A 12,292-nucleotide genomic window follows, 5' to 3' on the forward strand; every position below is an offset into this window, starting at 1 on the left:
TTTTTTTTTTTTTTTTTTTTTTTTTTTGAGCGGGTTAAAAACTCAAACCCAATTTCGAAGGCTCGATGTACATTAAACTGATGTGTATCTAAATGATTTAGGGGTAGTCTCGTAACTTCTAATAGTGAATCTATTTCGATCGATAGGGGTCTACATTTATCCCTATGTGACTTACGAGTCTGTGAGTGTGAGTGTGCACGTTCGGAGGAAGGAAATGAGGAGAAGAAGACAAAAAAGATAGTTTCACGTCGAACTAGTTTAAAGTTATTCAACACGTGATACATGTGATTATATAGACAGTCCCTGTTGAAGTTATTTACTGAGTATTTATAATATTCAATATTTTCATTTAAAAAATTACAAGTAATGACGGAAATGTACAGGGTGCATGATGAGGTGCCCTATTGATATGGTTTCTAAAGTAATGACGGTAATGACGGAAAGGAGCTTATCGATATGGTTTCTAAAGTTTTAAAAAATGTTTCGTGGGTTTGTGAGATTTTCAGTTTTATATTTAATCAATTCTTTATGTAGTAAAGAATCAAGTGACGCGTGTCCTTGACCGCTACGTACATCTACCCCTACCATCGGGCCATCAGGTACATCCACCCTCCAAATAATAAATGAATATAGAAGTAATAGAGTCTGCCCACTTTCTTTTCTTTTGAATTTAAAATTATTTTAATTTAATAGTAATAAGAACGGGTATCTAACCTCTTGGTCAAGTTCGGTTGATTCACACATAAAATGATAGGTAAATTATATCCGAACTATGGTAACTTTTGTGACGTAATAAGCTCAAACTGAAATAAGCATGTTGATCCGAGAAGATTGTAACCTAAAATCAACCTGTTAATTCATGTTCGGTATACCTTATTCGGTCTCGTTTGTACAATTGAGGTAGACCGTGGTTACTGGTGGATTTTTTTTTCTTCTCGAATATACATCTAAAAAATTTAATATTTTTTTGCTACAAAATATTTGTATTTATTTTTCATGAAAAAAAAAACTAAAAAAAATTAAATTATTTGTTAATGTAATCAAATTAAATTCTGTTTAATAATTATAATATTGGTCCGTCCAAAATTTTATTTCATAGGTCTTATAAATCTCTGATATTTAATATATATATATATATATAATAAATTTATAAATTATTAATATTATACTTTAGACTTTTAAAAATGTATAATAAAATTTTAAAGAATTATTATTTGTTTAAAAATTTAATTTTTATTTGGTTGAACATTTTTATTGGTAACTAATTAAATGTAATAGAATAAATTATTGTAAATTAAAATTAAAATTAATGTGATTTAATCCATTGTTATTAATTAAAATGAATACTCTTACATTATAAACTAAATAAAAGTAATTAAATACGTATAAATTAATAATAAATTATAACAAATACTTAAGATAATATAATATGAATTAAAAATTTATTAAAATTTATTAGTTCTACGTAATATATGTCTTAATAATTAATAAAAAATATTAGTAATAATTAATTAATATTAGCTAATTAATTTAATTAATTAATAGAATTTTAAATTTAATGGACAATAATAAAATAGGTGAATTGTTAAATTATTAAATTATTTAGGTTAATTAATAGAGTTTTAAATTATTAAAATGTTTAGGAGAGAATATTCAAATCGAAATCTGAATAAAATAAACTTCTGAATTTGCTTCGAATTATCTATTGATCGTTGAAGAGAAATCGGTGTTCGTCAAAAGCGGCAGTCGTCGTCGGTGGCGATGGCTCGGGCAGGTGGTCGGAGCAGGAGTGGGAACGAACCGTCGGGGGGAGGGTTTCTTAAGGCGGTTTTCAGATTATTGAAGATGGTGGAGTTTGAGATCCTTTTCGTTCTCTTCTTCATCGTGGCTTTTATCGTTTTTAAAGATCTCGTAAGTCTCTCTGTTATTGGTCTGTTGTTATTCCTGCTCTGTCTTGAGGCATATTATCTTAATTGGATTGGATCCGCTCTGTCGTTGTTTTGTAATCTTGTTTTCAGAAATTTGGTGTATGTTAGTGTACTTTGATCCTCGAATTAGATTTGATCGAGCAGCTGATGATCTTTTCTTTTCTTTCCTCGCCGTTGTATATAGTCACTGGTTTAGAGTAAACTTATGATACGATTAAAAATTTTCGCTAATTTTTGAATGTAAAATACAGATTTGTGGAAACTTCTGTCTTTTTAGTGTACAAAATTTGGCTAGGTAGAAGGTAGAAATTATCTTTGAAAGTAGATAAAACAAGGAAGAAATTTATGCAAGTATGATTGGTAGGCAAAGGAAAAAGTTATCGTTTAGGCTCATAGATATTCCAACAAAAATTCCATTTAACAAGCCGTTTAACAAGGAGTTAAAGAAGTTAAAACAATTCCTGGATATGATTGTCCTCAACAGGCAATGGTTGATTTGACTACTGCCGTTGGCTTGTGAGCTTTGCTACTCGGACGGATGAATGTTTAGGATTGCAAGCTAAGCTTTTGAAATGGCAGAACTTGCAGTTGTTGCAAGCTCACTTTAGCCACGCTGATGGTTATAAATATTCCTGCCTATTTTCTTCTCATTGTGACTAAGAACTTGGAGAAATCTATTACAAATTTTGCACAGAAAGCTATCACTTGTGATTGTGATAGCCATCACTGCATGAGATGGAATGAGACAAATCAGTAACTCTATATATATTGTTTTCTCAAATTTTCTTTGCTGACACAAGGAAAATCACTCCAACATCAGTATTCATTTGCTTGTCAGTTTTCAAAGATTTAAACATTAGGTCATATGGTTGCTTTTGCAAGTGAATACTCATCTTTTCCTTTCTGACAAATAAATAAATAACTTTTGTACTTCATACTATGACCTTTGATTTGGAATTTGGAGTATGTATGGCGTTGTTTCATAGGAGATTTGCCCAGTTATTGCTTCCTACTCCGATTTTGATGTTGATTTTTTGGTAGTTGTGGTAGTTATGGATATGGATGCCCAATTAAGGGTATGTTCTAGTACCCTGTAGAAAAAGATGACTGGAGAGAGAGACATTTTAGAGAGAAGCGATTTATGTAACCTTGCTTGCTATCTGGTGAAAAATCTAAGCCTAAAATATGCCAAGTATTCACAATATGGAAGGAGAAGATTTGCACTAGAGGAAATAAAATACGTTTAATGAATAAGAGTGCAAGCCCTGCATTTGATCTTTTCCAACGGTAACTGAATAAAGGGAAATGGTCCAGATTTCTTTTTATAACATGGAACCCTATTTTCTAAGAAAATTCATGGGTCCAGAATGAAAGATTGCATAATTTTGAAAATATATAGGAACTTTTCTCTCTTCTTCACTGCAAGACCAGAGGATATTGCTGATGGAACATTCATGCCATTCAACAGTATTATTTCTCTCTTTCTTTCTTTCCCTTTTTTTAGAATCACTATTTCATAAGATTACTGTTGTGGGTAGCATCATTTGTTTCTTTTCGAGCTCGATTAGAAAGCGAAATGTCCTTGGAAGGAAAATTATTTATGTGATCGTACTTAAATCAGTTATCAGGATTCGGAAATTGCTTCTCACCTTAGTTCTATTCAGCTGGTATAAGTTTAGTTGTTTGTTTTCAGTTGAGAGGTGTAGTCAGTTCGAGATTGCCAGAGATACATGATATCTTGGATTTTCTTGGATAAAAATTTTAGAGAATTCTTATGTTGCTCGTTGCGTAGGCATCAACATTAAAGATTCATTTCATCGTGTATGGGTCTTGTGAGCTCATTCTCCATTTTCAATAACAATTCTCAGATAGATTCAGTGTTCTTTATTCATTTTTGTGCTGAATTTAGTTGTGAACCGTGGCATTATTTATTTATGTTTTCTCTGAAGCAGAGTAGAGTCAAAGTAGGGTCATAAATGAACGCCTATTTCAAAGCACTTTTGTAATCATTTTCTTGGTCTTATTGTTTTTTTATTGGTGCTCGTTTTAATTGTTAAGGTGTTAGAGTTTGTTTTGTGCTTTGCCTTTTTGTATGCCACTTTTGTTATCTCTTCTGAATGAAAGCATGTAAATTTATCAATTTACATCTTAAACTTTCATAAATAGGTCAATTTAGTATCTTCATTACATTTTTTTAAACAGTTAATACACAACTTTCACATTTTTTTTAAAAGATTTTAAAATGTGAGAATTAATGTAAATTAGATTGAAGCGTGCGACTCGAACGGATTGTAGCAGTTTTTTTATTTATTTGTTTTAAATTTGCGTGGTTTTCATTGTCTTCTATTTTTCTATACTTATTTAGTCTGTGGAATCTTTGGAGAATAATTTTGTTTAGGCGATTTTGAGTTTGTTTTAAATGAAATCAAGTGAAAAATAGCTATAAATCGTTAACTAACGGTATAAATTGATTCATTTATGAAAGATTAAGGTTTGAATTTATACAATTACTAGTTTAGTTTGTAGCTTTAATACTCAACTCTCAATGCATAAATTGATTTTTGTCCAAATCTTTATGTTGAAACTACTCAACAAAAATCTAGCATAACAGATCGTGAACATTCTTATTTTTCTGATTGTCTTCCTTTATTGATGTGCAAATGTTAAGAGATTCTAATCGTGTGGAATTCAATTGCAGACATCAAGGCCAGAGTACAATCAGATCCTTGTAAAGAAGCCTGAGGGTTTTGATATGTGGCCATTCCAGTAAATTCTTGACCTTGCATTCATGTAATCTGAAATATTCACTCCACTTTCTAACTTTGTGTCTTTTTATGATGATGTAAAAATGTTCGTCGATGTAGACGTTACATCTATACTGTCGTACGTTCGAAAGATTGTAAAGTAAATATTGGTTTTAGAAATGATTTGGAATTGTCAAAATAGAAAATATATCAAGGAAAAGCCGAATGTTGAAGGATATAGTGAGGATTTGTATAGACTACGTTCTAAAAATTTAGAAATTTAGGTTTGAATAGTATTAAAAGTACATTCGAATCATTACTAGTTGATAGATTGTGCAACTTCACATTGGTAGGAGAACAAAACATTACTTGGATGTGAAAACCTTTTTGAAGGAAAATCTAAAGAAATCCAAAGAGGACAATATTTGCAAGTAGTGGGCTTCGAGTGGTATGTCAATGAAGTAGCTAGGCCCCCAAAGGTGAAATCATTACTATTTAATTCGGACCTATTCTAAAAAGGTAGACATTTCAAATTCGATCATGGTATCATGTTATCGTGTCTGTGCGGTGGGCAACACTTTACGCCCTCAAAAGGTTCGAACTTGAACACAGTAAGAAGTCATCGTCACAAGTCCAAAATATAAACAGGAAATAAACAGTTGTTTCAACGAGTGGATACAAACAAATACAGTTAAAGCAAGCGGGTCCATAATTAAGAATCGATTTTCACACCTTCAAGACAATTTTGTGGTTTAGTTGAAGCCAACAACATAACTACTCCTGCTTGGCATTCTGTGTTGCATCCTCTGGAGCATCACTGCTGCTGCTGAATCTAGCCACGAGCTCCTCGACCGGGATTTTAACAACATCACGACGCACTCCGATGTCAGAAACATATCGACTAACACAATACATCCCCATGCCCACAAGCGCTAGACCGCTACAACTTGTGGTTAAAAATCGAAGTGGGGAAGAAACAATCGCACTTGTAGCGGCAAGAAACGATGCAGCCTGCCCGCTCCTACCCACGCTGAGGGTCGTGTAAATAAGCAATCCTGTTTTACAATAGATGGCGAAGTCTTCACAATTGTTCTTGAAGATGTTGTACATACCAAAGCCATTCTGGAGAAGAAAAGAAGCACGATGAAGGACAACTTCAGACGAATCGGAATTAGCAAGAGTGCAAGTCCCGCCTCGGGCTTTCGCGAGAAAGAACATAGGCGTAACGCCATATTCAAAGACATAAAGATCACCTCCTCCAAGAAAACAATCCAAGCACGAACAGATTACTCCGTCGCTATTCGACTGATCACCACATGCAGGACATGGATTGTCTGGAGATTGAACAGATGAACTAACAAGGAATCGGTCTAACACAGTTCCAGAGCCAACCTCCAAGCCTCCTCCACGAGTGAAGTGGATCACCTTTCCATCACCAACAAAAACCCCTGGAGTAATACAAGATATTCAGGATTGAGTACTTAAAAAGGTTGTAACATTTATAGAGAAGCTTCTACTAATAATTGGGATCAACCCGTCACTTAAGAACGTCGATAACTTTTTATATTCTCGAAGAATTCCTCTATGGTATGATGAACATGCAACAATAGATTAAGAAACAACTTCCTTTGCCTCATTCACTTTCCCTCTCAAAAGAAAGAGCAAATACACATCCATTAGGACAGATAATACTGGAAAATCTATTATCTAAGAGCTTTCAAAGCCACTTTAAACATCTAAGTAATGAACCTATGTAACAGCTTAGACTTGTCCTCTGGTATAACACCTCAAGCCTAGCTATCCTCGGGTAGATAACACCTCAAGCCTAGCTATCCTCTGGTATAACAGCTCAAGCCTAGCTATCAGATAACAGCTCAAGCCTAGCTATCAGATATTGTCCTCTGGTGTGAGCTGTGAGCTTAGCTATCAGATATTGTCCTCTGGTGTGAGCTGTGAGCTTAGCTATCAGATATTGTCCTCTGGTGTGAGCTGTGAGCTTAGCTATCAGATATTGTCCTCTAGTGTGAGCTAGCTATCAGATATTGTCCTCTGGTGTAACAGCTCAAGTCTACAGCTATCAGATATTGTCCTCTGGTATAACAGCTCAAGCCTAGCTATCAGATATTGTCCTTTGGTGTAACAGCTCAAGCCTACAGCTATCAGATATTGTCTTCTGGTGTAAGAGCTCAAGCCTACAGCTATCAGATATTGTCTGGTGGTGTAAGAGCTCAAACTTACAGCTATCAGATATTGTCGGGTGGTGTAAGAGCTCAAGCCTACAGCTATCAGATATTGTCTGGTGGTGTAAGAGCTCAAGCCTACAGCTATCGGATATTGTCCTTTTTAGGCTTTCCCTTCCGAGCTTCCCCTCAAGGTTTTAAAACATGAGAAGAGGTTTCAACACCCTTATAAGAAATGTTTCATTTCCCTCGACAACCAAGTTGGGATCTCCAACATAGCCACCCCAACCAAAAAGAGTGCTCGATATTGCCCCTCGGGCAAATATTAACAAGTGCAAGTAAAAGTAGCCAACATGCAGGACATGGATATTGCCTCTCGGTCACTGTTTGACTGATCACCACATGCAGGACATGGATTATCTGTAGATTGAGCAGATGAACTAACAAGGAATCGGTCTAATATACAATTGGAAGGGAACTCAAAGTAGCCAATGGAGATCCCACATATGAATCACTTCAGGGTTCTAAAAAAATCATGAGCAACACCACTGGAAAGTCACCAGAGCAAAAGGGAACTCAAACTCTTCAGACCATAATCAAAGAAATTAGCATAAATTATAGCTAACACCGTCCCTATCCACCCCCATAGTTCAAGAATAAGACCCCAATCTATTTCGGATAACTTTCAAACTACGCAAACGACAATGAAATGACAATTTCTAAAAAAAAAACAAAATAACCATGAAAGAAAAACAATAAAGCAATCAGAAGGGAGAAGAAAAAGTAAAATCAGACACATCTGCCATATTTAGGTAGTGATCATAGAATGCCGTTACGCAATTTAGGGCAAATCAGAGCATGATATACAAAATGAAAAAGAGGCGATCCCCCAAAATAAGAACAAAATCACAAAATAAGAAATCCAAAAGAAAGAGGAGAGAAAGAGAGGAAACCGTGATGAGCATAAATATAGGCCTGCCTCCAAGAATAGATATGATCCCCCGGTTTCAATTGCTCCCTCGAAATCTTATTCGACAGCACTCCCATCTTATGAACTACCAAAAAACGATCTCAGTTTTCAGGATTCCATTACAAGGGCAGAAGAAATTCTTACGGAGAGAGCTGAAGAACTAGCGGGAAGCGAAATCGGAGGGGTCGTGGAGAAGATCTAGCGGAGAAATGAAGCAAAATGCATTGGAAAGGATAAACTTTATACGACTGAAATTTTTAATGTTGTTTACTTCCATCACAATCCAATTTTATTTGTCTTTAAAAAAAATTCAATTTAATTGTTTTAAAACAAAATTTTAATGTGTCCATGGGAGCCTTCTCGGAACATCGGGTTGTCTAAATTGTTGCCCTTAGTCTACGCAAATCAGGAACCCGACTAACGCGAGAAACACTTAGAATCCAACCGAAAATGTTCGAAGAATATCGGGTGAACTAACATTCTTATTGAGACCTTAACTCATAGGAAGCAAATTGATGGGCGGAAAGCTCGGGTTGGAATAGGACATTCCATAAAAATCTTTCTTTGTCGGGTTTTGGTCAGGTTGAGACATTAGACCCGACCCAACTTTTTGTCTAGTAAAAATTTTCGACTCAAACGTCTTTATTTATTTTTTTTGTAAAATAAATATTTATTTATTTCAAAACAATCCATTAAAATTTGTAACTTAATTTCATTTTATATTTTTTAAAATTAATTTCATTTTATATTTTTAAAAAAATTACTTTTCAGTCCATAAACAATAATAAAAAAAAATTATGAAATAAGTTTATGTATATTTTATTATATAGTAATTAAAAATATATATTTTAAAATTAATAATAAATTCGAGTTTATTCAGTTAAATACTCGTTTATTTCAATTCAATCTAGTTTGAAATTTATTTATTTGAATATATTTAAATAAATTAAATTATGCCTAAAGTTTATAAAATTTTAAATTTTAAATAAAGATTAAAAAAAAAGAAAAAATGATTTAATTTATAATTTTAAGTTTTAATTTCAGTTTCGAAAGTGTTTAGAAAAAAATAATTTTGATTCATTTAATTAATTTAATTTCAATTTCCAAGTGTCTAGGAAAGATAATTTTGATTTAATTAATTTAATTTTGTTTTGGTTAACGAACAGTTTGATTTTATAAATAATTAAATTATACTAATATAATATTTTAATTTTGTATTTATCCAATCCCTAAATTAAACAAAAATCAAAATTAAATTAATATAATTTTAATCATGATATTTAAAATAATAAATAATAAAATAAAATTAGTAATAGTTCTATCCGCAATTTCACTTAAAATTTTAAAAAACATTTATTATACAGGAGGTTCCCAATAAATGTTTTGTTCTCCTCTCTTACTTCGGGTCTGTTGTTATTTCTAACAGCCTCGAGCCCGCTAGCATATATTATCCTTTTCGACTTTTGTTTTTTAAATTTTCCAAATTTTAAAACGGGAAAACGTTTCCAACCCACTTTCTACCTAAATTAATAAATTTTATTTTATTTTTATTTTAAAACCAATTCATATTTTAGAAACTAAGTGTCATACGCGGGCTAAGCGGGCCGTAAGCGCAGTGGGGAGACTTCCTAAAAAAGTCGATCGGGGGCTAGAGTCAATTTAAAATGAAGGGGACGACCCTGGTGAAACCTAACACACTAGATGATCGATATTCTTTTATGAATGTATTACTGCTATAGGTAATTGGTCACCCATTTAGAATATCGTTGCAGTATCATTATATCATAAAGGAGCAGCTCATTGTCGGTCAATTAAGATATATATGTGAGCTAGCCACGTATGACACTTTTAGAGGCAGTCAACGACTCTTTATAGTCCTGATATAGTACATCGTAATGTGTTATGACACAATAACGAGTAGCGTCGAGAATAAGTCTAAATCACGGGCTTGAATAGGTCACTCAACTACCACAATAATGAAATCAAACGAAAATTCAACTGAAATATTGTGAATCGATGAAAAAGTGAAGCGAGGGGACAAGTTTATAATTAACTCGTATATAATTTTCAATGACCCGATCACCAATTGATACTAGCTTTGAAACAACTCTGAATAACTAATTTTCACTTCATCTTCTCATTTTCACGTGCCTTCTTTAGTTCGACGATTATGCCGATAATCTTCCACCAATACTACTTATCTATTACGTAAAATCTCTACTACTCTCGTAAAAATTCATATAGTCCTTTCCTCGTCTCATAATTCAGATCCCCGCTCAAGTATAACAATTCATACCCGACAACACGTGAAGAACATACGGTATAAAATAATATTTATTTATTTATATTATGTTTTAATAATAAATTTTGATTTTTAGATATTATATTGGAGATAATATTATATTATTTTTTTTGTTATGAATATTACTAAATTTATTAGAGTGTTCTAGATTTAAATAGAAATTGTCCATTAAAAATTATTTAAAATTAATATATATATATTTTAAAAAATATAAAATATATCGAAAATGGAGAACATTACTCGGCTGCTCTCCGTTCACTTTGGTTAACCATATACGGATGTCAGAGTCAACCCAATTGTACGGTTGAACTACTTCAGTAATCCCCGTGATGTGGAACGGTATGTGAATGACATCCACAAGATCGGTGATGTACTTAGGAGCCGTTCCATGGAGGATTTCCAATTCAGGGAATGGTTCGGGAGCCGAGATCGAAGATACGTGGGGCCTGCATTGCCCGCTGATCAATCAAATGATCGGCTAATGGGAAAGTTTTTCAACTGTAAAGTAAGTACTATATAGTTGATCGTAATTTCAGAGCTATTGGGATTGATGTTTTTCGAGTTATCGGTAGTTCGATATTCACTATATCACCGGGGACCAATCCCTAGGTCACTCCAAGCTTGACTGCTTTACCCGCCACGAGCTTGTAATTTTTAAAATTTTTATAAACAATATTTTTAAAAGTTTGCATTAAAACTAAAACCAAGCCAAAGATATTTTTTAAGCAAACAATATGGAAAAAAAAAAAAGAGAAAAAGAAAATAAATAAATAAAAAAAAAGGAAAAAATTTGATTATTTAACATAATCCGTACGTCTGACAAGGACCAGTGGAGGATGGTTGGCACATGCCTGCTGTCAAATCAAGGGGGGAGAATAAACGGTCAGGATCAAAAGATAAGGAGAGACAAACGGCTGTGATTGCGTCGTCCTAAATTAGTATCTCCTGGACTCCATTCTCTTTTTTGGGTTTAGATTTTCTCTTTTTCTCACTCTTAAAACATTTACAGAGACACCGCCTTGACCGTGCTTTCTCTCTCCTCTGTCTCTGTCGCTCTTTCTCTCTCATCTTTTGGGGGTTTTTGGAAGAAGCCACTTTGAACCACCACCTCTTCTCTTTTACGCTTTTTTTTTTTTGTTGTTTCTCTCTCTCTCTCTCTCTCTCTCTCTCTCTCTGTATTTGTACTGACTGACATTCTCAGTCAGTCCGATTGTGGTACCGGCTTACTCTACAATTGTTTTGTCAGTGAGGGGGGGGTGGGCGTTCTTTTTGGGTTTAATTTTTCTCCTGTCTCCGTTTCCCCACTCGATTGTTGTAGCCTTTCGTTTTATTTTTGTTTCTCTCTAGACGATCTTGTACGGATTGGCTTTTGATTTGTGTGGATTGAGGTTTGAATTTGTTTGGATTGAGTGTTTGATTTTGGGCGATTTTGGGGGATTTTGCGCTTAAACCCTAAAAAACATTATGGGTTTGCGAGGATGGATATTGGGTTGGGTTGATTTGGGGCGAGGGGAGATGGGAGAGCGCGGTTGGGTTGTGAGTGATTGCGTTGGGTTTAGGCAGCGGAGGAATCTTCTTGATGTGTTCGGTTGAGAGGTATGAGTTTCAGGCAGGGTTCTTGTCCTGTCGATTAGGGTTTTACTATTAGTTTTATTTTGAATTTGTGTGTGTGTGTGTGTGTGTGTGTGTGTGTTTTGAGTCTTTTTTAGTATTGGGGAAAGCTTGATATGAAGCTTTCAACATCAGGGTTTGGTCAGCAGGATCACGAAGGTATGATTTGTTTTCTTTCTCTTTTGATTTTGATTTACTGCTTCAATTTGGGACGATTGAAATCCTGTTTTGAGCTGTTACTATGATTATGATGTGCCCCCTTTTTCGTTTTGTTGTTCTTTTTCTTCCTTTATTAAATGCTATGGTTCCCTCGTCACCCGCCATTAATTTTGATCTTCTGTGCTGAACTTTAATTATGGCGCTGTAATGATGATGATGATTATAGGAGGGGAAAAGAAATGCTTGAATTCAGAGCTATGGCATGCATGCGCGGGGCCCCTTGTGTCCCTCCCAACTGCTGGGACTCGGGTTGTTTACTTCCCTCAGGGTCACAGCGAACAGGTTCTATGGTTTTTTTTTTTTTTTTTTTTTTTTTTTTTTTTTTTTTTTTTTTTTTT

The 12,292-nt window shown here is 34.1% G+C and overlaps 3 protein-coding genes across 3 annotated transcripts in view; 2 read left to right on the forward strand and 1 right to left on the reverse strand.

Moving 5' to 3' along the window:
* Positions 1 to 1,668: 1,668 nt before the first annotated feature.
* On the forward strand, positions 1,669 to 4,871 carry LOC111444698. Its single transcript, XM_023082704.1, has 2 exons — positions 1,669 to 1,911; positions 4,627 to 4,871. The coding sequence occupies exons 1-2, from the start codon at positions 1,762 to 1,764 to the stop codon at positions 4,696 to 4,698; spliced, it is 222 nt and encodes a 73-aa protein (XP_022938472.1). The 5' UTR covers positions 1,669 to 1,761; the 3' UTR covers positions 4,699 to 4,871.
* Positions 4,872 to 5,205: 334 nt separating this feature from the next.
* Positions 5,206 to 8,069, reverse strand: LOC111445514. The gene is made up of 3 exons (XM_023083941.1): positions 7,967 to 8,069; positions 7,806 to 7,907; positions 5,206 to 6,120 (listed from the first exon to the last, which is right to left on the reverse strand). Exons 2-3 carry the CDS (start codon positions 7,897 to 7,899, stop codon positions 5,447 to 5,449), a joined length of 768 nt encoding a protein of 255 aa, XP_022939709.1. The 5' UTR covers positions 7,900 to 7,907; positions 7,967 to 8,069; the 3' UTR covers positions 5,206 to 5,446.
* A 3,049-nt stretch (positions 8,070 to 11,118) lies between these two features.
* The window catches only part of LOC111444689 (auxin response factor 8-like), a 17,351-nt gene continuing 16,177 nt past the window's right edge, over positions 11,119 to 12,292 (forward strand). The window contains exons 1-2 of the mRNA XM_023082689.1: positions 11,119 to 11,894; positions 12,121 to 12,236. Of these exons, the coding sequence (XP_022938457.1) occupies positions 11,852 to 11,894; positions 12,121 to 12,236 (159 nt within the window). The 5' untranslated portion in view covers positions 11,119 to 11,851. The remainder of the gene's footprint in view (positions 11,895 to 12,120; positions 12,237 to 12,292) is intronic.

Source organism: Cucurbita moschata, unplaced genomic scaffold (genome assembly GCF_002738365.1).
Source record: "Cucurbita moschata cultivar Rifu unplaced genomic scaffold, Cmos_1.0 Cmo_Scf00007, whole genome shotgun sequence".
Lineage (NCBI taxonomy): Eukaryota > Viridiplantae > Streptophyta > Magnoliopsida > Cucurbitales > Cucurbitaceae > Cucurbita > Cucurbita moschata.